Below are 27,276 nucleotides of genomic sequence, written 5' to 3' on the forward strand. Positions count from 1 at the left end.
ATCACCAGAACTTGGACCACTCAGACATGAAACACACTCACATGTTGGTGGATTGTCTTCCAGACTTTTAGTTATACAAACATGTACATTTGGCTTTTTTGCATAAATTTGTATCTTAACCTCAGTTTTTGTCTGTCAGCAATATCGTGCACGCCTTGCTGCAGTCATAAATGAACAACCACATATTTTATAATGGCTGTAGCAGTGTAGCAATGTGTGGCTGTACCAGAACTTGCTTATTCCATTATCTCTTGTTGCCAACATAGGCTGGTTGGTTCCTCTCTTTCGGAGTTCTGAAACCCATGCTTTGGGCCATTGTCCGGCTCTGGTCTGCACTTCTCCCGGTTGGCTGTTGACCACTCTTCCTAAGCTCAAATTTCTCCTGACTCCATTGCTCACACTCTCTCCAGATGTTCTTTGGTCCCACTTTATGGATGGAATAGAAGTACAAACTTCCTAAACATCTCTTTTCTTTTGCTTCGAAATTAACGTTTACCCTTACCTGTCATTACATCTCTTCAGAGTGTCCAAGAGGAAGACAGCTCAACCTTCCTTCCAGGGACATCCTCTCACCTTTGTTCTTGATTCTTGGTTACTCTCTCAGTCGTTTCTAATCTTCCATCTTTCGGCATTCTCTCATGTCCCAAAGGGTGCCCTGCATGGTAGATCTAAGTGGTCTGTGGAAATTATATTGAATAGCATTAGCTTATAAAGTGAGAGAGTTATTCCCTTTTCAGTTCTTCCTTAATCTTTCTTTAATTAGAATTTTTAAATGTTTATTTTTGAGAGAGAGAGAGACAGAGCGTGAGCAGGGGAGAGGCAGAGAGAGAGAGGGAGACACAGAATCCGAAGCAGGCTCCAGGCTCCGAGCTGTCAGCACAGAGCCCGACGCAGGGCTCGAACCCACGGACTGCGAGATCATGACCTGAGCCACAGTTGGACCCTCAACCGACTGAGCCACCCAGGCACCCTGATCTTTCTTTCATCTAAGAAGAAAATCTCATTTGGTGCTAGCACTTCTCAAAACTTTTGCAACTATTTCTGTTTTAGCAAAGGAAATGAACTAGAAGTAAGAATTAAAGAAGGCTCAGACTTCAGACTTGGGCAGAAAACCTTACCTAGTTGGAATTTAATAACATTATTCTTTTTTTATGGTAGTGGTCATTTTATTTTCAAAGAAACATTTCACATGAAACACAGAGACTAATGTCACAAACATACCTGTGCCTACTTCTAGATTTGACAAGTGCTAATATTGTGCCATATTTGCTGAAGGTGGTGTGAGTTGTAGTTCAACCCAAGAGGCAGAAAGCAGAACTCCTGGGATGGGGACGTGTGTGTGTGCGTGTGTGTGTGTGTGTGTGTGTGTGGTATGTATTCATATGTGTATGATTATACACATAGTCAGTGAATAATTTGTCACAGAGATTTGACCACAATTGCGAGAGTTGGTTAAGCCGTCCCTGTAAGGCTGTTGTTGTCTTTGTGTCTGATGTTGGAGCTTGAAGTCTGCAGGGAAGGCAGTCTGGAAGGGAAAGTATGGTCTGGAAGCCATCCGAATTGATGGGAATCTGTGCTGTTCTCACTGCCTCCAACCTTGATGAAGCAACTGCCTTTCATCTTGGAAAACACATACTTGGCCCGGGAGTCAGAGATGCTGAGGGAGGGTCCAGGGGAATGTGGATCCGTTGCAGGCCCAGCTGTTGTGCTCTACCAGCAGAGCGAGCCAGCAAAGAAGTGGCAAAGAAAGGCAAAAAACACCTTTCCCAGCCTTCTGAGCATAAAAAAACAAGATGGCTGCTCCTTTGCTTTCACCCTCTCTCCCCAAATCCTGCTTGAAAATATCTCTTGTGGCCCGTCTTAAGTAAAAACACACTAGCCAACACTTGGCATTATGACATAGTGTTTATTTTGATAGTTCCATCTGTCTGGTCATATCTCTATTGATACAAAATTTTATTTCTTTGCAAATTCACTTAAGTTAAAAATTTTGAACTGAATTTTCAAAGGACATATCTGATAAAGGGTTAGTATCCAAAATATATAAAGAACTTATAAAAGTTCAACACCCCCAAAATGAATAATCCAATTAAAAAATGGGCAGAAGACATGAATAGACATTTTTCCAAAGAAGACTATACAGATGGTCAACACACATATGAAAAGATGCTCAGCATCACTCATCATCAGGGAAATACAAATCAAAACTACATGAGATATCACCTTACACCTGTCAGAATGACTAAAATCAGCAACATAAGAAACAACAGGTGTTGGCAAGGATGTGAAGAAAAAGGAACCCTCTTGCACTGTTGATGGGAATGCAGACTGGTGCAGCCACTGTGGAAAACAGTGTGGAGGTTCCTCAAGAAGTTAAAAATAGAACTAGCCTATGATCCAGCAATCGTACTACTAGGTATTTACTCAAAGAATACAAAAATACTAATTCGAAGGGATACATGCACCCCGATGTTTACAGCAGCATTATTGTGGGAACAGCCCAAGTGTCCATCGATGGATGAATGGATAAAGATGTGGCATATATATACAATGCAATATTATTCAGCCACAAAAAAGAATGAGACCTTGTCATCTGTGATGATGTGGTTGGAGCTAGAGAGCACAATGCTAAGTGAAATTAAGTCAGAGAAAGACAAATACCATGTAATTTCACTCATGTGAAATTTAAGAAACAAAACAAGCAAAGGGGAAAGAAAAGAGCGAGAGGCAAACCATGAAACAAACTCTTAACCCTAGAGAACACACTGACGGTTACCGGAGGGGAGGGGAGAGGGGTGAGTGAAATATACGGTGGGGACTAAGGAGCGCACTTGCTGTGGTGAGCACTGGCTGTTGGAAGGAAGTCTTGACTCACTATATTGTATACCCAAAATTAATATTACACTGTATGTTAACTGGAATTGAAATAAAAGCTTAAAGAAACGTCTTGAATCAATTTAAAAGAAGACCGTTAGGGGCGCCTGGGTGACTCAGTCCGTTCAGCATCTGACTCTTGATTTTGGCTCAGGTCATGATTCCAGGGTTGGGGAATCTAAATAGAAAACAAAAAACGGCACATAAAATTCTTGCAGGGAGCACACAGGTGACCGAAGTTTGGGAAAAGCTGAGCTATCCTGTAACATTTCTTCAAAGAACACTAAAAGTATGTGGCTTACCTTCTCGACTCTGATTGGCCGATTTTTTTGCCCCAAAAGTTCCTTCCTCTGAATTTGGTTTTGATTAAACCCCTATTAGGTTTTCTCTACCTAGTTTCTGGTGTCATATTTGCAACTTGTTCCTTATTCCCCAGTTAGATTTCCCAGCTACTTTCTCTGTGCTCTCATCACCTCATTTCTGCCGTGGCTAATACTGCATTTGTGAAAATCTGCCTTGTGTTTGTAGCTTTCGGTACGTTTGTTGTCCTCACTTGAATGTATTTGCCTAGAAGGGAGAGATTATTTTTTAGCCATCCTTGTTATCATCTGAGGCCCATAATATAATGTGTTGCAAAGTGGTGGAGCTCACTAAAACTTTTTAAGAATTAAACTCAAGTCACAGAAGGAAGGTAGTCAGGTGGGGGTATTTCCATTTTATTTGGGAGAAAGATAGGGAGGGAAACAGATGCAGGTTAAATCACTGTTTACCCAAATACTTAATTTATCCAAAGTCTTAATTAGTGGATGGAACAAAGATTAGGTCCTGGAATGACTGGTTTTTTATCTTGATCATCATCTTTTCTTTTTCTTTTCTTTTTCTACACCATTTTGCAAGGAATTAGTTAAAATGTATCCTAGGCTGTTAGTTATAGAGTGGTATGTTGGGTTTACTTGGAAGCATATAGAAATCGAAGTTAGCGTTTCTTTCGTTCAGGAGAAGACAGATCATTAACAAATTAGAATTTCCCTGTATCTGCACTGTTAGATACAAAATAATATTTCCCCAGTAAATAGCGCAGCCATTGACTGCTTTGGAGATTAACAAAGGAGCCATCAGCGTGGTCTGGAGTGGTCTGTTGAAGACTTGAGAAGGGCTGAGCTTGTGCTGAACTTGGGAGCTTGGGTTTAGAGAGAAGTGGGAAGGTCATTTCAGATGGAAAATTGGGGGAAAAAAACTGTAGAAGACGGAACAACTTTTAGGCTTACTACACAGAGTGTGGCCCAGACTAGCAGCATTGAGCTCAGGAGAGCTTGCTAGAAATGTGGAACTCAGGTCTCCCAGGCTACAGGACCAGACCCTGCACTTTAAAGTCTGGGAGGCACTGATAGATGCCATTTGTATGGGGCTGTAGAGTTTACTGCTGGCTAAAGGGAACATCCCATTTGACCCTCAGAATAAGTTGGATATGAATGAATTAGATTAAGATGGTTACTACCAGTGTCCAGTCTCGCTGAAAAGAAAACCTAAGTTTGGAGAGGTTTTGATTTGCTGAAAGGTTCCTAGAGCTGAGTTTCCAACTCAGGTATACAGATTCCTTCCTCTTTTCACACCACACCATGAGAAGTCATGCAGTGGGGAGCTGAGCACGCCAGGACAGAAAGCGTGAATGTGGATTAGGTAGCAGCTGGCCCATACAGTGGGGATCTGGAACGTTAAGACATTTATCACTGATCCATTGATATGTTTTGGCCGGAAGAATGTCATGAGGAGCGTCTCAGGGAGACCGATCTGGTGGCATTATGTGGATGAATTAGAGTTGAAAGAAACAGGACTTCGAGACACCAGTTATTCAGGGCATGATATTAAATATTTTCAATTTAAAAAAAAATAGGTGTTATCTGTAAGTCACCCGACATTGATTGAAGACCCAGGTTGTGCTGGGCACTGGGCATCTGGGCGTGCTGTCATGATATGCTTGCCCACGTAATGCTTTGGTTGAGTCAGTCAGTAACGGAGTACGAAGTGCAGAAAAGACTAACGGTAATGACAACAACAAAGTCATCTTCCATTTTTCCCATGAGGTGATCCCGTTCTCATCCTGGTTTTGCTATTAGTGTTATACGTGATCTTGAACGAGTCACTTAATTGCCCATTTTACCTACTTTAAGACCTAAACATCATACTTCCCATGACTTCACAGCACAAGATATTGTGATGAGATCATTTATGGGGGACGGTTTGGTTTCCGGAGTGGTATAAAAGCTTATAATGCTGTCGATATACAATCACTTTTAAAACCTTCACTTTTTGCAACTTCAGAAATTTCAGTCCCCTGGTGCATTGTAGTCACCTAATTATAATGACACTGAAAGGGGAAGAAAAAGTGCAGCCATCTGTGACACTTGTTTTCCTTCCCTGGAGGGGGCGTTGGAGAAGGTAATGGCCTCTCTGCGGTGTTGTTGACCCCACTTGGAAGGAGCGTGGATGGTGGTTTCTGATTGTGGCTTTAAGACCCAGCCGCTGATGGGTGTGATCATTCGACAAGAATCCGTGGGCATGGCAGTTATAGGGTAATACAGACAAGATTGAGAGACTCTTTGGACTCTGGCGGAGAGAAGCAGGAGTTCTGGGCTGCACGTGTCTGACCCGTCTGGTGACATAACGCCACGGCTCTGTGTGTGCAGTTGAGGTCCCTGGGTGTACATGTGTGTGTGCACGCATGGCGTGCACACTGGAAACACTGCGAGGGGTGGGAGGAGGGCAGAGGAGATGAGAAGGTGAAAGCGTTCATCGGGCTTCAGGTTGCTGGGAATAATACTGATTGACACAGATCATACTGATTAACTGGGTTTCACTGCTCCCCTCTGTGAATTAGCGTGTGTATGAGCACCACCTCTTTGTTTCTGAACTGTTTTCTTTTTAAAAATTTTTAATTGTTTAATTGTAATTCCAGGATAGTTAACATACAGTGTCTTTATCCATTCATCTGGACACTGGGGCCGCCTCCATAGTTTGGCTATTGTAAATGAATGCTGCAGTAAACACTGGGGTGCATGTAGTTTCTGAACTGCTTTCCACACATCATAGCTTCTGCTGAGAATGGGAGTGTCCACGAAAAAGCACACTTCAGAGTAGAGGATCCTTTGAGCATTTCCTCTCTTACCTAGAACATTGCTTATCTTAGAACAGTCCAGATAAAAATATGATGTATTAACGTATTTTCAACAAGCACCTAGAATAGGGCTTGGCGCATAATTAGAATTTAGAGAAGCATTTGCTGCTGTTATTAGCATTCTATCCCAGTCATTTATTCATTCATTCACTTGCTGAGTGCGGGCGTCATGTGTCCAGGCCCTGAGTTGTTTGGTGTGGAAGCCCAGGAGTGGATCACACAGAGATCCTGCCCTCAGGGACAGAATATTCTGGTAGGAAAAATAAGATGAGCAAGTACATAAATGGGATGGCGTGAAGAAAATGATCTGTCTCTTACTAAGAAAGGTCTAGATGGAGCTTTTGGGGGTGAACGGAAGCAGGAGAGGGCTTCCGGTGGGTTCGAAAGGAAGGTGAGGTGGGGGGGGGGGTGCGGTGGGAAGTGGTACCTGAGTCGCATCCCAGAGGATGGAAAAGGTTCAGAGACGCTGCTGAACCAGGTGAAGTGCTTTCCGTGTAAAGCAAGTGGGAGGCACAAAAGCAGAAAATAGCATATTTAAGAGAGAAAATATAACTAGTTGGCTTTGCCCGATTGACGGCTCCGTTTTGAACATGTGTTTTGCTTCATCTCCAGAGTTCACGTGCCCCATATTTTTTCATTTCTTTGCCCTTCAATTAAGATCAGCAGATTATAATAAGGAGGGGCAGTTACTAACACGATGCAAGCGGCTTTGTAATTATAGCTGCTGCCAAATGTGTAATCTATCTGTTCTTGTAATTATTAAGGTTTTTATTTTTACAGACTGATTGCCTCCTGGTCTAAAACTTCCCTAATAGTATGCAAATAGGGGCCAGGAAGCAGTATAAATCTAGAAACATGATATCTTCTGCCTTCTACAATAAATCGCCCATGCAGACTGACCTGTGGTGGCTGGGTACCTCTCGGGAGGCCCACCGTCATTTGCCTCAAAACAGATTGGGGCTGCCTCATGTCCTCGCAGCCTCACAGAGAGTGCAAAAATCACACCCTGGGTTTTACGTTAGCTTTCTGTTTTGACACACACAATGTCATGACTTCCTTTCTCTTTCCTTGACGCTAATTCCATCATTTACTTGTGATAAATTACTCTGCCTTTGGCATTTTAGCTTATCCACTTAACAGCTGAATATGCCCCTACACCGTGGTGTGGAAGGAGCTCGGGGTTCACTGATGGATGGAGCCGAAGCTGTCGGCAAATCTCCTCCTTTTCGTGCCTCAGTCAGCACATCCGTCCAGTGGGGGTGTTACTATATGCTATAGCGAAATCACAGCTTCGTGCTTTGTAAAACGCTTATTGTGTTTAAAGGTATTTTAAGATACCAGGTTCTAAATTAATGGGGATCAGTTCTTAAAGTAAGATTTCTTCCTTAGTGAGAGAGTTCTCACTGGAACAGACTGATTCTGTGTTTTCCGAATTCATTTGAAGCTTGAAATAATCATCCGGCAATGAGAACTAATATAAATGGAAATTCATAGCATATAAAGGCTGCATAGGGCTCAACAGCTTGTAAACCCGATTGTGAATAGCTGTAAGGCCCAGAACAATCAGAGACAAATGGCATATGTGCTCAATAATTATTTCTTGAATGAATGAGGGAATTTTTTTTTTTTTAGGGGAACAACTATGTTTAGATTAAATAATGATTAAGTAGAGCTAAGGGTTATAAAGTGAGTATTTATTATGGGATTTTGAATTTCTTTACAGCTTATGAAAGTTGTCTATTATGTTTTAATATAGTATCTACTTGGGAGCCTGGGTGGGTAAGTTGGTTAAGTATCTGACTTTGGCTCTGGTCATGATCTCACGGTCTGGGAGCTCAAGGCCCCTTGGAATGAGCTCCACTTCTCTCTCTCTCTCTCTCTCTCTCTCTCTCTCTCTCTCTCTGCCCCTCGCTTACTTGTGCCTCTCTCTCTCTTAAAATAGAATAGAATAGAATAGGATAGAATAGAATAGAATAAAATAGTGCCTACTCAAGTACATATTATGCTTACCTGCTTTAATAAAGTATTTTCATTTGTGTTCTCTGTATATATGTGTTATCTATCTATACTACTTCTCTCTATATATATTTTCTTCCTATATATACTTTTTATATATACTCTCTATATGTACTCTATAAATGTTCTCTCTGTATATATACACTATATAGATTCTTTGTCTCTGTGTGTATATATATACACTCTATATGAATATGCTCTCTCTATATTCTTTTACTATGTATGTATATTCTCTCTCTAAGAGAGAGAGAATATATGTGTGCTGTTTTCTGAGACATTTAACTGTGCCACAAAAGGTTTTGTTTAGATGGTGAATCCAAGGCCAAGATACTCTTGGAGCCTGGTGCCTGCTTATCTGAACTGAGAGTGTAGTGTTTCAGAGCCGTAATGTCCCCCGCCCATCCCCACCTTCGCCAGTGTCATACTGTCATCTGTGTGCAGGGTCCTGAGCATCAGATGTGTCTCAAATGTAGAGGAGACCCCCTCCCCCCCCAGAAAAAGCCTAAGGTGCTTTACAAGTGGGATTGCTGATGATGCTGTTGGTAGTAGATCGGGAAGCTTCCTTTCCAAGTTTCTCTCCTTTGCTTCTGATGTGTCTGGTTTTGTGTAGCTCACGAAAACACAAAAGCAAGAAACTGATCTTGCGGGGCTTGTGAGCCTGCTGATCGCGAGCTCAACACTGATGGGTTTGTATGTTTCCTCCTTCAGCTCTACGTGGCCACGGAGGCCATCCTCATCGCACTGGTGGGGGCCACGCCGTCCTACCACTGGGACCTGGCAGAGCTCCTGCGCAACCAGAGCCACGGCAACCGGTCGGCGGGTGACGACCACGCCTTGGGGGACTGGCTGCTGACTGCCAATGGCAGCGAGGTCCGGAAGCACGTGCACTTCAGCAGCACTTTCACCTCCATCGCCTCGGAGGTAACACCAGCGGTGGCCGTCGGGAAAACAAGATCACGATCGCTGGGTGAACGTTTCTCCTGGTCCAGATGGAACCATTTTTCTGTCTTGTTGATTTAAATGTCAGCCACCTCTTCAAGTAGCTGTCGGGTACATTGGAGAGTTTAAAGGAGAATGTCGAATGGGAACACATTCTCTTTCCTTCTTGCTACAAACAGGAAAAGCATGAGCCTCACCAGACTGGTTAGATGAAGTACGATGTGCACTCCGGAAGAGCCACATTCCAATTACAGTGTCCTTTTACTTTTATTTATTTATTTATTTTTTAAAGTTTATTTACGTTTGAGAGAGACAGAGACAGAATGCGAGTGGGTTAGGGGCAGAGAGAGAGGGAGGCACAGAATCCGAAGCAGGCTCCAGGGCTCCGAGCTGTCGGCACAGAGCCCGACGCGGGGCTCAAACCCACGAGCTGTGAGATCATGACCTGAGCCGAAGTCGGACTACAGTGTCCTTTTAAAAAGTGAATTAAAACTCTCATTTCTTTTTCTTATGTACACAAAAATTAGCCGAGTCAAGAGACAGAAATGTGGTGACTGTCTACAACATCCACAGTTCGTGTGGATTCAGTCCAGTCCTGTGTGTAGACCACATGGGGCCCCTTGACTGTACAATATAGAATACAGGTGGGACCGCCTCGTGTGTGCAGGAAGCCTTACTTTGAAGGGGACTTTGTGGCCAAGATAGTTCTGGTAAGGATGGCACCTTTGGGGCCAGCCCCAGGTAAATAAACCAAGGACGGATAGTCTGGTGAAGGAAACCCTGGCGTAAGAGGGGCACGGCTCACGCTCAGCTGGAAAGCACGTGTACTGGTTGTTAAAAAGTTGACATACTCAGTCCTTTGCCTGCTCCCCACAAGCTATCCATTTGCCCACCACCACCCTGGCCTAGCCCTTGGTCCCGGTGATCTCGTAACCATAGGGTTAATGCCTGGTGGGCATTGCCAGCTCCCGGTGCTGACTGTCATGCCAGTTAGCTGCCCCAGATCCATTTGGCTGCCCCCCTGCAGGCCTACCAGAGTGCTTGCCAGCTGCCCTGCCTGCATCCCCTGCCCAGCCTCCCCTGTGTGTGTGTGTGTGTGTGTGTGTGTGCACCATGGCATCAGCCAGTCTTACCTGTTGTTGACTGTTTTGATTATCACCCTTTGGGCAGGACGTGCCAAAAACAGAAGAGACACGAAGGGGCTATTTGCTTGGCCTTCCCTTAAGAGTTTCCATTTGAAGGCATGATTACTGGATTAACGTTCCGAGCTCCTGCCAGGTAGTATATTTTCTATGACAACAATCCAGTCACGTCACCCCTCATTCAAAACCTCCCGCGATTCTCCCACTGCACACAGGAAACTGAAACCCACTTAGGGTGTTACATTCAAGGCCCTTTACCCTCCACAGCTGTGGCCCGGATGTACTTTTCCAGCCCCACCTGCACTTCCCTCTGCCTCCACTCTTTCCCACCCAAGCCCTGAGTGCTTGGCCTACCTGTTACCTCAGTAGGTAACTGACCTCGGAATGCCCTAACCTCACCCTTGTGTCCACCTGGTGAAATCCTAACCTTACCCTCTACTGCTCACCTTGACTGTCACCTTCCCTGCGATGTCCTTTCCAGTCCACCCCCCAGAAGAAGCAAATACGCTTGTTTCTGCTGCGGTAACATTTTGTGTGCACTTATGTCACCCACGGTAGCTTGTGGTTCAACTCTGTTTCTTTTGAAGTCATTTGAGGTCAGAAACCATATTTTGGTCATCTTTGTACCTCTGTGGCCTACTGGCAACAATGACCGTCACCACAAGTGCTAACTGAGTACCACGACTGCTAACCTATTGAAATAGCAAGTAGCACTGTGGAATGATGACTAACTATACGCTAGGTGTTGTGATATGCACCCTGAACTCATTAACCTTCAGAATCATTTATGAGGTCAACGTTATTTTCCCCATTTTATAGGTGAAGAAATTGAGGCATCTTGAGGTCAGGTCAGCTTAGAGGGTCAGAGCTAGATTTGAAGCCAAGTTTGTCTTAACTGAGAGGCCTATGCTCTTAATTACTCTACTTTTTGGAAGCCTATCCCATACAAATTGGTATGCACATCTCTTAGTTCTTTGATAGGTAACGATAGCCAAAGAACTTAAAAAAATTTTTTTTAATTTGGAAATAATTTCAAACTGGCAAATTTCAAGACTCATACAGAGAATAAATACCCTTACATCCTTTAATTTCACCTATCATTACTATCTCCGTTTTTTTCCAAGCCTTTTGAAAGTTCCATATACCATACTGTTGTTCTTTTATGCCCAAATACTTCTGCGTGTACTTCCTAAAAAGTAAAGGAATTTTCTTACATAACCGCAGGACAATTACTAACTTCAAGACATTTCTCATTGGGGCACCCGGGTGGCCCAGTCCGTTAAGCGTCCGACTTTGGCTCAGGTCATGGTCTCAAAGTTCATGAGTTAGAGCCTGCATCAGACTCTGTGCTGACAGAATTCTGTTCTGCTTCAGATTCTGTGTCTCCCTCTCTCTCTGCCCTCCCCTGCTCATGCTCTGTCTCTCTGGCTCTCTTCTCTCTCTCTCAAAAATAAGTAAACATTAAAATATTAAAAAAAAAAAGTTTAACATTGATTCTATATTTTAATCTACCATCCATACCCAATTTTGTCACTTGACCCAGTACTGTCCTTGCTAGCACTGGTTTCCCCCTCTTGTACTCAGTTCCGTTTTAGGGTCACATGTTAACACTTAGTTGTCATGGCTCTTAGGGTCTTTTCACCTTCAGCCTTTTCCTTTTATGACATTGATACTTTTGAAGAAGACATACCTCCCCTCTTTTTTTTTTTTAATTTTTTTTTTAATTTTTTTTTTTCAACGTTTTTTATTTATTTTTGGGACAGAGAGAGACAGAGCATGAACGGGGGAGGGGCAGAGAGAGAGGGAGACACAGAATCGGAAACAGGCCCCAGGCTCCGAGCCATCAGCGCAGAGCCTGACGCGGGGCTCGAACTCACGGACCGCGAGATCGTGACCTGGCTGAAGTCGGACGCTTAACCGACTGCGCCACCCAGGCGCCCCCTCCCCTCTTTTTAAAAATAAGAATGTTCTCCATTTTGGGTCTGTCTGATGATTTCTCATTAAGGTTACACATCCGAAGTCAGAATAGTAATAAGTAATATGCCCTTCTGGGTCACATACGCTATCCATCTGTCCCTTTTTGGTGATAATTTTGATCAGCCACTCCAGGTATTGCTTGACTTTTCCCCTGTCCAGTGAACATTCTTTTCATTTCCAGGAATATGTAATCTATGGAGAATCACTTCAAGATTATGCAAATGTACTCTTCCTTATCAGAACCCCCCACTCCAAATGGAGCATCTTTTCATGATGCTTTTGTAAACCAAGCTAAGACTATGATGGTTGCAAAATGGTGATTTCTTTACTCTAGCACTTCCTCCATATTTACCAGTTGGCATTCTGCTCCCCCCCCCCATTTTTTTGAAGTGTAGTTGACCTATAACATTATATTACTTTTAGGTGTGCAACATAATGATTCAATGTTTGTATGCATTGCAAAATGATCACCACGGTAGGTCTGGTTAACATCCATCACCATCCATAGTTACAAAATTTGTTCTTGTGAGGAGAACTTTTAAGATGTATTCTTTTAGCATCTGTACATTATTATTATCTGTTGTCACCAGGCTGCTCGTTACATCCCCAGGACTTACGTATTTTATAACCTGAAGTTTGTACCTTTTGAACCCCTTTACCTATTTTACCCACCCCCTCTACCCCCTCCCTCTGGCAATCACCAGTCTGTTCTCTATATCTATAAGCTTTTTTTTTTTTTAAGATTTCCATGGCATTCCATTTTTAGCTGGAAGCAAAACCCTTTCTTTTCCCTTGTCCATCTGTATGCCTGCCTGTCTGTCCCTATCTCTCTCTCTCTATCTCTCTATCTATCTCTATCTCTATCTCTATCTCTATCTCTATCTCTATCTCTATCTCTATCTATGTATCTATGTATATATCTATCATTAGTATGTACTTATTGGTCCCTATTCTTAATTGTTTATAATTTTTTACCATCTTTCATTATTTTGGTGCTCAAATTATCCCCAGTTTACCAGTAGGAATCTCTTCAAGCTGGCTCTTGTGTCCTTTTTAAAATATTTATTTATTCATTTATTTACTCATTCATTCATTCATTCATTCAATTATTTGTTTTAAAGAGTGTGCAACTGGGGGAGAGGGGCAGAGGGGGAGAGAGAGAATCTCAAGCAGGCTCCACGCTCAGCACGGAGCCCAACACAGGGCTCTATCCCACAACCATGAGATAATGACCTGAGCCGAAATGAAGAGTCAGACGCTTAACTGACTAAGCCACCCAGGCGCCCCTCTAATTTTTTTTAGTTTTTATTTTGAATATGTATTGAATTTTGTCAAATAGAGCAATTTGCAATGTTTGACATCAATTGCAGTGATTATGTGGGTTTTTTTTCACCTTCTATGGTGGGTTGTCCTGATTGACTTTCAAATATTGAACCACCTTTGCATCTCTTGATGGCATATTCTCTGTATATATTGCTGAATTCTGTTTGCTGATATTTTGTTAAGAATTTTTGCTTCTGTATTTATGAGAGATATTGATCTGTTGTTTTCTTTTTTTGGACCTTTGTCTGGTTTTGGTATCAGGGTGCCTTCATAAAATGAATTGGGAAGTATTCCATTCTTTTCTGTTTTCTGGAAGTGATTGGGTAGAATTGGTGTTAGTTCTTTAAATATTTGGTAGAACTTTCCAGTAATATCACCTGGGCTCTTTTTTTTTTTTTTTTTTTTTTTTTAGATTTCTTTTTTGGGAGTTTTAAAATTATGAATTCAATTTTCTTAAAGGTTATGTAGCTGTTTAAATGATTTCTTTTGTATTGTGAGTTGTGGCAATTTGTGCTTTTCAAGGACTTGGTCCATTTCATCTAAGTTGTCAGATTTACGTGTGTAGAGTCGTTCATTGTATTACTTTATTATTCTTTTGATGTTTGCAGAGTCTGAAATGAAATCCCCTCTTCTATTACCCGATCTTGGTAATTCGTGTCTTCTGTCCTATTTAATTACTTGTCAGTCATACAAGCTTGTCAGTTTTACTGATTGTTTTAAAGAACCAGCATTTTGTTCATTGATTTTTCCCTGTTATTTTTCTATTTTTAATTGTATTGATTTCTGTTCTTACCTTTATTATTTCCTTTCTTGTGCTTGCTTTGAGTTTCTTTTTCTCTTTTTCTTTTTAAGGTTATAGAGTTGGTAGCCTAGATTTTTAATGAGTCTTCTTCTTTACAAATATAAGTATTTTAGTGCTATAAATTTTCCTCTCATGACTGTTTTAGCTGTGTCCCACAAATTTTGGCATGTTGTATTTTTATTTTCATTTAGCTCACTGTATTTTTTTTCCTCCTTAAGACTTCCTCTTTGACGCAATGGTTACTTAGAAGTCTCTTGTTTAGTTACCTAGTGTTTGGAGATTTTCCTGTTAGCTTTCTGTTTTTGCTTTCTAGTTTGATTCCATTATAGTCAGAGGACAGTGTGATTTCAATTTTTTAAAAATTTGTTACAGTTTCCTTTATGATTCAGGATGTGGTCTCTTTTGGTATATGTTCCACTGGCACTTGAACAAACTGCTGCTGTTATGTGGAGTGTTTTATAAATATTGTTTAGATCCTGTTGGTCAATGGTATTGTTGGTTTCTTCTATATCCTTGCTGATTTTCCGCCTAGTTGTTCTATATTGTTGAGAGAAGAGTATTTATGTCTTCAATTATTATTGTAGATTTGTTGAATTCTCCTTTCACTGCTCCTAGTTTTTCCTTCATATATTTTTTAGCTCTGTTGAGTCTATACATATGGATGATTGCTATGTCGTCTTGATGGACTTTTTCTTTTTATCATTTTATAATGCACCTTTATGTCCCTGGTAATTTTCTATGTTCTGAAATGTGGTTTGATACTAATCTAGCCACTCTTGCTTTCTTCGATTAGTTTTATTAGCATGATATGTATTTTTCCACTTTACTTTCAACTTGTCTGTATGTATGAAATTAGTTTCTTGTAGACAGCACATAATTGGGTCAGGTTTTTAAACCCACACTGTCAATCTCTGTCTTTATTTATATTTTTCATATAATTTACATTTAATATAATTATTTATATGATAGAACTTACCTCTTCTTTTTTTTTTTTTAATTTTTTTTTCAACGTTTATTTATTTTTGGGACAGAGAGAGACAGAGCATGAACGGGGGAGGGGCAGAGAGAGAGGGAGACACAGAATCGGAAACAGGCTCCAGGCTCTGAGCCATCAGCCCAGAGCCCCACGCGGGGCTCGAACTCACGGACCGTGAGATCGTGACCTGGCTGAAGTCGGGCGCTCAACCGACTGCGCCACCCAGGAGCCCCAGAACTTACCTCTTCGAACTTATTATTTTTTATTGTTTTCTGTTGTTGGCTTCTTTTCTTTGATTTTTCCAGTCTTTCTGTAGGTTATTTGAACACTTTTAGAATTTATTTTGACTTATCTATAGTATTTTTTATAGCTTTTTTAGTGATTGCTCTTGACATTGCCTTATATTTATATAACTTATCACAGTCTATTGATGTCATGTCACCAGTTTGAGTGACATACAGAAATTCTACTTCACTGTACATTCCTTTGCCCTCTCCGGTTTATTTATATAATTGTTCTAAATATTTTTCCCACATACTTTTAGAACCACGTTACATAGTGTTATCATTCTTGCTTCAGCCATCAAACGTAATTTAGAAAACTCAAGAGAAGGAAAGTCTAACATATTTACCCCAGTTTTTCCTTACAGTGCTCTTTTTTACTTCCTGATGTTCCACGATCCCCTTTTTATGTTTTCTTCCTTTTTAGAGAACTTCCATTAGCCACTGTCTTAGGGTAATTGTGATGCTGGCACATTCTCTTAGTTTTCCTTCATCACTTCTTTTCACTGGTAATAAAATTCTTGGTGGACAGTTGATTTCCTTCAGCATTAGAAACTCCTGTGCCACTTCCTTCAGGCTTCATGGCTTCTGATGAGAAATATGGTGGTATTTGAATTGCTTTTTCTTTTTTTTTTTTTCCCTACAGGGAATTTCCCTCTTGCTACTTTCAAGATTTTTTTGTGTGTTTTAGTCGCTAGTGTTTAGAAGTCAGATTATGATGTTTCTTGGTGTGAATTTCTTTAGGTTTATCCTGTTGGGGATTTACTGAGCTTCTTGGATCTGTAGGTGTATGGCTCTTGACAGATTGGGAAATTATCAGCTGTTATTTATTCAAGTACTCTGTTTTAACACTTTTTTCAATGATAATTCATTTTTGAGAGAATGAGAGAGCGTGAGCGAGCATGAGCGGGGGAGGGGCAGATAGAGAGGGAGACACAGAATCGGAAGCAGGCTTCAGGCTCTGAGCTGTCAGCACAGGGTCGGACACGGGGCTCGAACCCACGGACCGTGAGATCATGACCAGAGCCTAAGTCAGACGCTTAACTGACTGAGCCAGCCAGGTGCCCCTCTTTATTTATTTATTTATTTATTTATTTATTTATTTATTTATTTATGTATTTATGTATTTATGTATTTATGTATTTATGTATGTATGTATGTATGTATGTATGTATGTATGTATTTATATTTATTTTTAGTTTTAAGCTTATCCTCTTCCCCTTTTCCTTCCAAAACTCCAATGACAGAAATATTAGGGTTTTTTTTTTGCTCTAGCCCCATAGATCTCTGAAGCCTTGTTCATTTTCTTCTGTCTAGTTTATCTTTGTTTTCATATTGGAGATTTTCCTTTACTCCATTTTCACCTGTATTGATTCTTCCCTCTGTCTCTTTCATTCTGCTGTTAAACCCACTCATTGCGGTTTTTTAGTTCTAAGCTTTCCATTTTGTTCTTTTTTAGTATATTCTCTTTATTCGGTGAGACTTTCTGTATTTCCGCTGGGTCTATTTTGTCATCTGTTTCGAGCATGTTTGTAAGTGCTCCTGGAAGCATTGTTCTGATGGCCGCTTTCACATCTTTGTCAGATACTTCTAACATCTCTGCCATCTCAGTAGTTGTCTTTTTGTTTTGTTTTGTTTTCATTCTACTTTGAGATTTTCCTGGTTGCTGGTATCACAAATTATTTTTGTTTGAAACCAGCAGTTAGGGGGATTATGTTAAGAGATTCTGGGCCTTAAGTAAATCTTCCGTTTCAGCAGACTTTGTTGGACACAGTTCTGGCCCAGGAAGAGGGGAGAGGGGCCTCATTACTGTCACATGGTGTTGGAAATCCCGTCTCCCCGCGAGGTCGCACCGCCACCAGTGGTGGCGGCGGTGGTATGGAGGGTTCCTACTGCAGGCGGCAGGAATGATCGTGCTGGCTCACCTGTTTGTCTTTTTCTGACACACCCAAGTGGAGTAAGGTGGGGTCACTTACTACTACCCAGCCTGGGGGGAAGGGTTAGTTTCCCCACTTAGCCTTTGCTGTGGATGGGGTTGGGGCCATAGTTGGTTTTTGTTTCTCATGGTGGTGATTGGCCAGAATAAAATGGTTATAATCTAACAATGTTCTGTCTTTCTGGGCTGCCCCTTTCCCAGGCCTTTGGCTGGAGAAAGTAGGTTTTGTTTGGGGCTTCTTTTGTATTTTCTTGGCATTTCTAAGTTGCTGTCTTCTTCAGTCCCCAGTCTTGGGCATGTGAGGCAAAGAGAAACCCGGGGAACTCACCACTGGCTCATTCCTTGGGTCCCAGGGTCTTGGCTGGTTTCCCTCCGTCTTTCAGAGTTCTTTTATGTTTGCGTTATACCCGATGCCCAGGGGTCTTAGTGGTATCTACTGGGAGAAACAAGGAAAAGTACGTTTATTCCATTTTCCTGGAGCTGGAAGTCCTCCTGTGTCCTTCTGATGTGCCCATCATTTGGGGGGGGTGGGGGGAGTTGAAAAAATTTTGGCATAACAAGATACTTCAGGTTCATCTTTTACCCCACCCCCCACCCCAACTGTGGAATTAGTCATTTCTCCAAAAAGCCCTTGTTCTGTTTATAAACAGTCCTCATAGGATTTTGCGGTGGGTGAGAGCCATAAGTCTGCCCTCCAATAAATCCATTACCATATTAAACTGAAAGTGGATCTCGGACCAGATTCTGCCCCATATAGAAGCATTTATCAACTTAATTCTTATTATCAGAGAAGCACAAAATAAAATATCTTACAGGCTTGAGAAGTCATAGCTTTGTGGTTCTGTCGGTGCTCTACAGTTTGCATATCAGGTCACTACAGAAAAACTCCAGTTTTCCATAGTGAGAGTACTGACACTTCCCCTCCCTGTCAGCATCAAGCAAGCAGAACCATCCAGAATTCGTATTGTCTCAGGACCAAGGAGGGAGTTGAGCCGAGGGCATCACCCCTTTATAAAGAATACAGAACACACTGGATTATCCCACAAATTCAGGGAAGGGTAGTGAATGTCTCTAAAATATATTGACCTAATTTATATAACTTGGGTGTCTCTGATTTCACCAGAGGTAACCTGTTTTTTGGGATCATATCATTGCTAGTCAACAGGCCACTGCTTTAATCAAGAAGAAGCAAAGGAACCATTGCTGACAGAGACAGTGATTAAAGTCCTTGCAGGACCTCGCTCTGGAGAATGGGCCCACTGACCACCACTGGCCAGTACAGCCTCCACTAGAATAATCTTGGTACCAGATGGGAGCTTGGCCTAAGTAATGTTTATGCAGAATATCCCAAGGTATGTACTTCATACTTTAAAGTAAATTAAATACCATAGCAACACCGTGCTTCAGCACAGACACTCAACACATTTCAATGGAATTGAATTAAATTAGTACTAATGAAATCTATAATTAGGAGCCCTTCCAGATATTATCAGAGGGACCCCATTATTAGCAAATATTCCTTGGGCAACTACTACTCACCTGATGCTAGATAAGGCCTTGATATGGGCCAAGGAAGGAGAGTGCCTCAGAAACTACGCTCTAGGCCAGCAGGATTGGGCGCCCTGGTCACCAGCGTACCTCCCGTGCTGGTGCCCAGTGGCTCACCCCCTTCACAGTGCTCGACTGGAGGCTGAATAGGGAAAGAAGGGAGTCCCAGGGGCTACTACTCCCAAGATAAAGAGTTGGTAGATGCAGGAGAAATGGCATTAAATAGCTTTCCCAGCAAGTGCTGATGATGTTTAAAGCAGCTCTGAAAAAAAAAAGGATGATGGGCTAAGATGGCTTCACCTTACCTGCCTGTCATGTCCCCTTCTAACGACCACTGGGGCACATCTGTGAATCACTGTCTCTCTCGCCATCTGGCTTCATCAGACTGGAACTGTGTGCCTGTCTCCCTCCCCCCCCACCCCCCTCTCTCTTGCTCTCTCTTTTCTCTCCTTATTTTTTCCCAGTCTCTGTCATTTTGTCTCTCTGTACCTGTTTCTCTCTATCCCCACCTCTCTCCATCTCTGCCTTTCTCGTTATTTACCTCCCATTTCTTCCTCTCTGCCTTTTTTCTGTGTCTCTATCTCACTGTCTCTGTCTTGCCTTTCTCTTTCTCTGACATTTCTGTCTCATTCTCTCTGCATGTATCTCCCTGTTTTTCTCTTTGTCTTTCACTCCTCCTTCCCCACCCTGTCTCCCTCCTTCCTGTTACTCACCTGTCCTTTCTCATTCCTGAGATGTATGTATTTGGCTGTATATGCTGCTATCCATCTTTTTTTTTTTTCAACGTTTATTTATTTTTGGGACAGAGAGAGACAGAGCATGAACGGGGGAGGGGCAGAGAGAGAGGGAGACACAGAATCGGAAACAGGCTCCAGGCTCCGAGCCATCAGCCCAGAGCCCGACGCGGGGCTCGAACTCACGGACCGCGAGATCGTGATCTGGCTGAAGTCGGACGCTTAACCGACTGCGCCACCCAGGCGCCCCGATGCTGCTATCCATCTTGATTATTATGTCTTCTCATTATAGATTTATAGATGCCTGCTACTTTCCTCCCGTGGTAGAGAGGCACACATGAGGTTCCCGTCCCATCAGGAGGTCAGTTATCTACCTCAGAGGTGTATCTCAAGGCACAAATATTCTCTGTGCGGACCGTGATCCTTGGTCTCCAGCAGGTGCCCCGAGATGTGTCCAGAATGGCAGGTGGCGGTGGGGCTGTCCAGCTGCACAGTTGGAGATATTGCTGCACTGCTGCTCTGTGGGCACCTCCAGGGGGTGGACGGGTTATCCCGCATGGGGACGGGTTATCTTTGGGGCATCCCAGATGCTAAATCGGCTGCTTCCGGCCTGAGTGGGTTCATGATGCTTCGCAAGGACGGCCGTGGCCTGCCCACTCTGCTGATGGAGGAGTGCAGGTGGCATTGCTGGCCACATAACGAGACAGAGGTCCACGGTCCTCACGGAATCCTCTGCTGCAGTGAGACCATTCCATGCAAAGAGTTTGTGGGTGCAAATGAGTTTTATAAGGTTCGGTGGGTAGAGGAGAGTGAAGAGGCAGGTAACTGTGACTACTTTATTTTGCTCTTATGGGAGAGGCTCTCTCTCTCAGAGACCTTCCCCATGTGCTGCTTCGTTAGTCCTGGCCGTAGCCCTACCCTATAGATGAAACAACTGGTAGGCAGAAAGTTGAAAGAATTTGCCCTAAATCACGTATTTAATAAGTCACCGGTCTGGGTTCGATGAGCCCATATTCTTTCCACTACTCCAGTGATTTTCAGGGCTTGTTTTTTCTCAACAGACAGAAGCCTTTAGGTTTAACGTCTTCTCAGTTGGCATTTCAGGATTTAAAATAGCTAGGTACTTTGCTGCTGTCAGTGAAGAGAAGCGAGATCAAGGGCTTTCATACCCCCATGGCCCCCAGCCGCCCTCCACAGCCCCAGAAGCACTTCCATGCAGAACAGAGGGAGGAGCTTGGCTCTGCCTGGGAAGAGTGGCTGGAGGTATGGGGTCGGTGGGTTGGTGGGAATGAAGGTTGGCCAGGTGACTGTGGGACGATGGCGCATGGTGCATACATGTTGGGTGGAAAGCTAAGCAAAATAAATCCTCACCGAGCCCGGGCTGCCCGTCACCTGCTTGGATTTGCCTCTGAGAGAGTGAATTCTAAGGAAGAAGGGCAGACAGTCATAGCATTTGCATTGTGGCTCGCAAATTAAAAATATCAGAATTCATGAGCTCAGAGTAGCTGGTGACTCACTCAGTGTCACACTGTAAATGGAGGAGCCGGGCCACAGATTTCTGTGGCCCTTCCACTGTGGCATATGACTGAGGTAGAAGGTAAGAGGGAGGGGGCGCCTGGCTGGCTCAGTCAGTTAAGCTTCCGACTTTAGCTCAGGGCATGATCTCACGGTTTGTGAGTTCGAGCCCCATGTCAGGCTTTGTGCTGACAGCTCAGAGCCTGCATCCTGCTTCAGACTCTGTGTCTCCCTCTTTCTGCCCCTCCCCTGCTCATGCTCTGTCTCTCTGTCTCTCAAAAATAAATAAAATGTTAAAAAAAAAAAAAAAAGGGAAGAGGGGGTCAGCCCACCTGCAAATCTTTCATGAGTTTGCTGTCCCCAAGGTGATCATACAACTCTCAGGATGTTTGTAAACATCTCATGAGGAACCTGGCCAGCGGATCCCCCACCACCAAAAAACATAAAACAATAAATCACACAAGTACTGTCAAAGTAGTAATGATTCAGTTAGGCCTCAGTAATTGTCAAGCCCAAATAAACTTACTCGTTTCCTGATATAACAAAAAATAGCGAAGGAGAATTAAGTCAAACGGGCGGCAGTCTCCCTGCTCCTCGGGGGTCCACCTGCATCTAGACTCAGCGGCCGGCTGCCCTCGTGTGGATGGTACCACACACCTCTCTCCTCCGGCTATATTCAGGCGGACCTGAGAGGACGCTCTCTGCTTTGCATTTTTAGTGCAGATCTCATGTTTTCCCTTTTATTTTGAGGTGCAAATAGAGTGTGCAGGCTGCGTGCCCTCCTGCCCACCGCTCGGGCCGTGGGCGTCTCGTGTGAATTCCCACACTCTCCTTCCGCCCCGGACATCGGAGCCCCGTGTGGGTGGCGTTCCAAGTCCCGGAGGTGGTTCGAAGAGGGTGCTATGGGCAGCAGCAGAGGGAAGAACAGAGAGAACTAGGCTGATGGAGCAGCCGGAGCCACTAGTGGAGGGCAGGATGGCGACCGCAGCCGCACCCTCGCCAGCACCCCTTTAGGAGCTGCTGGTCTCTGCACCCCCAGATGAGGTCATCTTTATTTCAGCGGATGCGGTCCCCAAGCACACCCTGCACTGATTGTCAGCATGCAGTCCATTTTAATGGCCTCTGTAGGCTTTCCTACAGTTGCTCCTCCAAATCTCCAGGGGGGTAGCATTGAAACTGGCACCTGAACTTGTCAGGTGACTTACCCAGTAGTTGGTAAATACCCTTAAGATGCAGGTTTGTGGTATATAGATGCTGTATGGTTCTGATGGAAATTATTTGGTGTAAAATAACCAAATTTGGTATTTGGTTTAAAAAAAACAAGCATAAAGCCTGTTCACCTCTCACCTAATCGCCCTGAAAATAAATACCAGGATGGAGCCTGTAGAGCTCTATCGTTTCAGGAGACGGTATTCAAAATACGTACTTTAAAACTCCCACCCGGTACCTTATTCCATTCAGGTCAGGGCTTACAGAAGTTATTCATGGAAGGTTTGGGGAAGGGTGAATAAAAGGTTACGTAGATGTGATTAACTTGGTATTAATGCAAAAAAGAACCCCTCTAATCTAGGAGCTTTGACTATTTCACAATGAGCTAATAGGCATTGGGGTGAATTTATGTAGCAAATTGCTGTCTGCTGTATTCAAATTATTCCCTGAGCTCTGACTCATTCAGAAAGTACCAAATATCACAGAGACACACAATTATCATGCTTAATTAATGTTTGCAACCGAAAAGAGTAAGGTTGAAATCTTTAATATCATTGTAGATATCGAAGAACTGAAATTGACTGATTATTATCTTGAGATTAATATATTTTCCCCAAGCCATACCCTCGGGTCAAAGGACCGAGTATTAAAACTATTTGAAAAATTCACTACAATAATTGCTTTAGGGGCTAATTTTTTTTTTTTTAATGTCTTGCTTCCTTATGCCTGCACTACTGATTGTTATAGCCTGCACACTTCACCCATTAAGTGGTAATTCAGAGTGACAACTACATTGAAATGAAGCAAGTTAGTTAATCACCATGAAACTGTTCCTGAAATACCCTGGCCAAGTACTCCCGAATCACTGGAGGCCTCTGATTACCGCATTTTCTACTGAAGTGAGATTTTCCTGCACGAGGCTGTAAATATTTTTAGGGGACATACAGGACGGCGGAGGGCTGAAATTTGGTTGGACTTGGTAGCAGAGAATCCAGAATCTTCTACGGAGCCACCGTAACCAGCACTGTGCAGAGCCCTCAGGGATGTCCTGCAGGCGTGTCGGGGAAGCTGCTGACAAGCCGAGAGTCTGGGTAGGGCTATGGCACTTCTAATATGACTTGATTTTCCCTAAAGCGGGACTTCCAGTGACAAAGAGCTCTGTCAGAAAACACATGCCCAGTCTTGTCTGCCCATTCTGGCTAGCCTGCCAGGACTGCTGGGAGTAGAAGGTAGGCTGTGCCACGGTTGCGGGGGGGGGGGGGTCTGTTCCCCCTCTGGGGAAGTCCGAGTCGGGGCTCGTGGTGGACACCAAGCTTGTGAACAAGTTCACCTTTCCCAGAGACACAGACAGAAGCCAGGCAAGGGGCTTGGACGCGACTCTGAGACCTGCCACGGCCCCTGCCTGGCTTGCGGGGTCACTGATGGTCTGTGGGTTGTTCACGGCAGCATTCTTACCCCCCGCAGACCCTCCACACTTCTCTCAGTGCAGGTATTTGTGGACCGCTCACAGTGCTTGCCCAAAGCAGGCTTTGGGAAGCGTGTTTCAATGGAACAGACTTTGCCTTTCTAGGCAGAAAACTGCCATCGTTTGGGAATTTTTTTTTTCCTCCATAGTTTTCTTTCTCATTAATGTAGAGGCTAGCGATAAAGCCAAAGTATTCTCTATGTCCTCTAGGAGACCCCTCTGATTCCAGATCTCCCTCTCCCTTCCTGTCACGAGAGCGCCACTCAGTGGCCCCTGGGTGACTGGTAAGGCCGTTCCTGCCCTGCCTGTCCATAAACGCACAACTCAATCCTTGAAGTCGTGACATCGAGATATTGTATATGAAGATGCCTGTAACCCACATCATTCACTCTTGTTGCATGAATAATTCAGCATATATTTAATTAGTGCTGGTCCTGACAGGTAAGCACTCAGACGCAAATAGGGCTGTAAGAAGCTCACGGCATCCTACGCGAGAGACAAGGAAATGTGTAATTCACCAAACATCATACTTGAAGCCAAAGTAGGGAGGGAGATGGACCCACTCGGTGGACCAGGCAGGGCCGTGAAGGGTGAACAGGAGCCCACCAGGGACGAGGGGGGCTGGGGTGAGCGGGGGAGGGCTGTACTGGGAGGAGGCAATCAGTTCCTGGAGGTGCCAGGCTTCACGCAAAGTCGAGTGATGAACGTTTGTTTCCCTGTGGGGAGCCGTGCCCTCCATGGGCCCTGCAGGGCAGCGGCTCTGTATTATTCACATGTGAGTGAGGGATTATTCGTTTTCAATGCTGAGGGCCAAGACAAGGACAGGCACGCACAGCCTCCTTAGGGAAGGGAAATGACCCCCTGCTTGGAAGAGCTTAGGCTAAAGGATTTTTGTTTACATAATGTGTTGTCCCTTCCATTAGAGTCGTCTGTGGCTACAGCATGTTTCTCAACCCTCATTCAGTGGAATGTCACCCGGCAATAGAAGGGGGAGGAGCGGGCAGTTCAGATCACAGGAAAAAAACCGAAGCAGAGACAACACAAATTTGTGCATTGACAGAGCCGGTGAGAAGTTGCCCAGGGCAGAGGCTGGGTGTGTGACTCAGTTCTCAGAGTTAAGAGGGTCTCTTCTTGCTTATTCGTCTCCTGATAGCCCTGACCGATTTTTGGAAGCATCTTATAATGTGTTCTAGGGCTGTACGGAGGGGTGAGGTAGCATGGGGCTGTTCAGCAGAGGGAAAAAGCAAGCTAGTGAGAAAGCTCCTTTGTGTCATGTGGGTATATGAGGATGTCAAAGAGTACATGATAAAAGTTCATTTAAAAATACAGAAATTGGGGGGCACCTGGGTGGCTCTGTCGGTTGAGCGTCTGACTCTTGGTTTTGGCTCAGGTCATGAATCTCACAGTTCATGAGTTTGAGCACCGCATCAGGCTCTAGGCTGCCAGCGTGGAGCCTGCTTGGGATTCTCTCTCTCCCTCTCTCTCTGCCCCTCCCCTGCTTGCGCACGCGCTCTCTCCTCTCTCTCTCACCCAAAATAAATAAAAAATAAACTTAAAAAAATGTATAGAAATTTGGGGGCACCTGGCTGGCTTGATCAGTGGTGCATGCAACTTTTGATCTTGGAGTTTGGGGTTCAAGCCCCACACTGGGTATAGAGATTACTTAAAAAGTGTAAAATATTTTAAAAATATACAGACATTTTAAGTATTTGTATTTAAAAAAAATTTTTTTTCAACGTTTATTTATTTTTGGGACAGAGAGAGACAGAGCATGAACGGGGGAGGGGCAGAGAGAGAGGGAGACACAGAATCGAAAACAGGCTCCAGGCTCCGAGCCATCAGCCCAGAGCCCGACGCGGGGCTCGAACTCACGGACCGCGAGATCGTGACCTGGCTGAAGTCGGACGCTTAACCGACTGCGCCACCCAGGCGCCCCCAAGTATTTGTATTTAAAACATGCACCATGGAATGAGATAAATCCCTCCCCTGCCCACCCTCAAAAACACTTTGGAAGTTGATTGATTTATTTTTTTTAAGATTTATTTATTTTTGAGAGAGAGCCCAAGCAGAGTAAGGGTAGAGAGAGAGGGTGGGGGGACAGAAGATCTGAAGCAGCCTCTGTGCTTACAGCAGTGAGCTCAACATGAGGCTCGAACTCACAAGCCTTGAGATCATGACCTGAGCCAAAGTCAGACGCTCAACCAGCTGAGCCACCCAGGTGCCCCTGGAGGTTGATTTTTAAGTATGTTATTCTGTTCCCCTCACTCTGAGCCTTCTCATGTTCCTCACACCCGTGGGTCATGTGACCTTAACTTCATATCTGACACAGGACCTTCCTTTTCTCCCTTTGCCCTCTCCTTTCCAGGAGCCCCTGATTCTGCTACCCTGAGCCACAAAAACCTACATGTTTCTAGTGTTGGTTCTAATATCGTTGATTTTATTTTCATAGCTTCCTGGATGGAACACATGCTAAGGGTTAAGAAATAGAAACTCTTTCCCTGGTATATGGGAATTTCTGTGCTTGGGATTTAACACACTTAAATATAGTGTTATTTCATTGATTTAGCCCCACAGTTGTCCTACTTAACTAATTCGAGTACATAGTACTCAAAGAAGGAGGTTTTGAGACCGATGTCAGCATCAGGTGCAGTCCCCAAGGCTTACTCTAGTGTGATCATGTTTGAGCTGCAGCTGCGTCATCCATCAAATGGGAATAATTAATAAAAATAATAATAAATACCTGATTCTAAAAGGTGGTTGTTGGGATAAGGGGAGAGTATTACGCAAAAGTTGGTTGGTTGTTAATTATCTGGTTATAAGGTGCTGTGCCTTTCCATTTGATATATCTTTGATACGCAGTTGTCATTACTTGGACATTAATTTTACTTTTAGGATTGTATAAGCATGCAGTCCATTTTGAAGCAATAATTAATTTTTTTAGATTATCCTATTTCTGCCATGTCAGAAAAAAGGACTGAATTGACTTGTGACATTTCCAGAAAGCTTAAGGTCTGATGATTTCAAGGGAGATGCTAAAAATACATTTTGTTACTTCTTTTAAAACTCATCCTCTCTCTAGGCATGCCTGGGTGGCTCAGTTGGTTGAGTGTCCAGCTCTTGATTTCGGCTCAGGTCATGATCTCACGGTTCGTGAGTTTGAGCCCCGCGTCGGGCTCCACGCTGGGCATGGAGGCTGCTTGGGATTCTCTCTCTCCCTTTTCCTTTCCCCCTCCTCACTATGTAAAGTAAAAACAATTTTTAAAAAGTCATCTTCCAGCTTTACTCAATCTGTGATTGATCTCTTGGTGTCATATAATAGCTGTTTATGGATGGCTCAACCCAAATCTCTGTTTCCATCTTGAAT

At 43.6% G+C, this 27,276-nt stretch overlaps 1 protein-coding gene and 1 long non-coding RNA gene across 5 annotated transcripts in view; both read left to right on the plus strand.

The window, feature by feature from the left end:
- Window positions 1–27,276, plus strand: part of SLC22A15 (solute carrier family 22 member 15) — an 82,943-nt gene that overhangs the window by 6,916 nt on the left and 48,751 nt on the right. For all 3 annotated transcript variants that reach the window (XM_023259027.2, XM_023259028.2, XR_002744682.2), the window contains exon 2: window positions 8,774–8,986. In XM_023259027.2, the coding sequence (XP_023114795.1) occupies window positions 8,774–8,986 (213 nt within the window). The remainder of the gene's footprint in view (window positions 1–8,773; window positions 8,987–27,276) is intronic.
- On the plus strand, window positions 9,397–24,507 carry LOC123379015. Of its 2 annotated transcripts, none has more exons than XR_006582906.1 (3): window positions 9,397–10,282; window positions 20,016–20,084; window positions 23,195–24,507. It is a non-coding gene; the product is annotated as an uncharacterized LOC123379015 (long non-coding RNA). The 2 variants fall into 2 exon arrangements; XR_006582905.1 differs by lacking the exon at window positions 9,397–10,282 and adding an exon at window positions 16,689–18,793.

The sequence above is a fragment of the Felis catus genome, chromosome C1 (genome assembly GCF_018350175.1).
Source record: "Felis catus isolate Fca126 chromosome C1, F.catus_Fca126_mat1.0, whole genome shotgun sequence".
Taxonomy (NCBI): Eukaryota; Metazoa; Chordata; class Mammalia; order Carnivora; family Felidae; genus Felis; species Felis catus.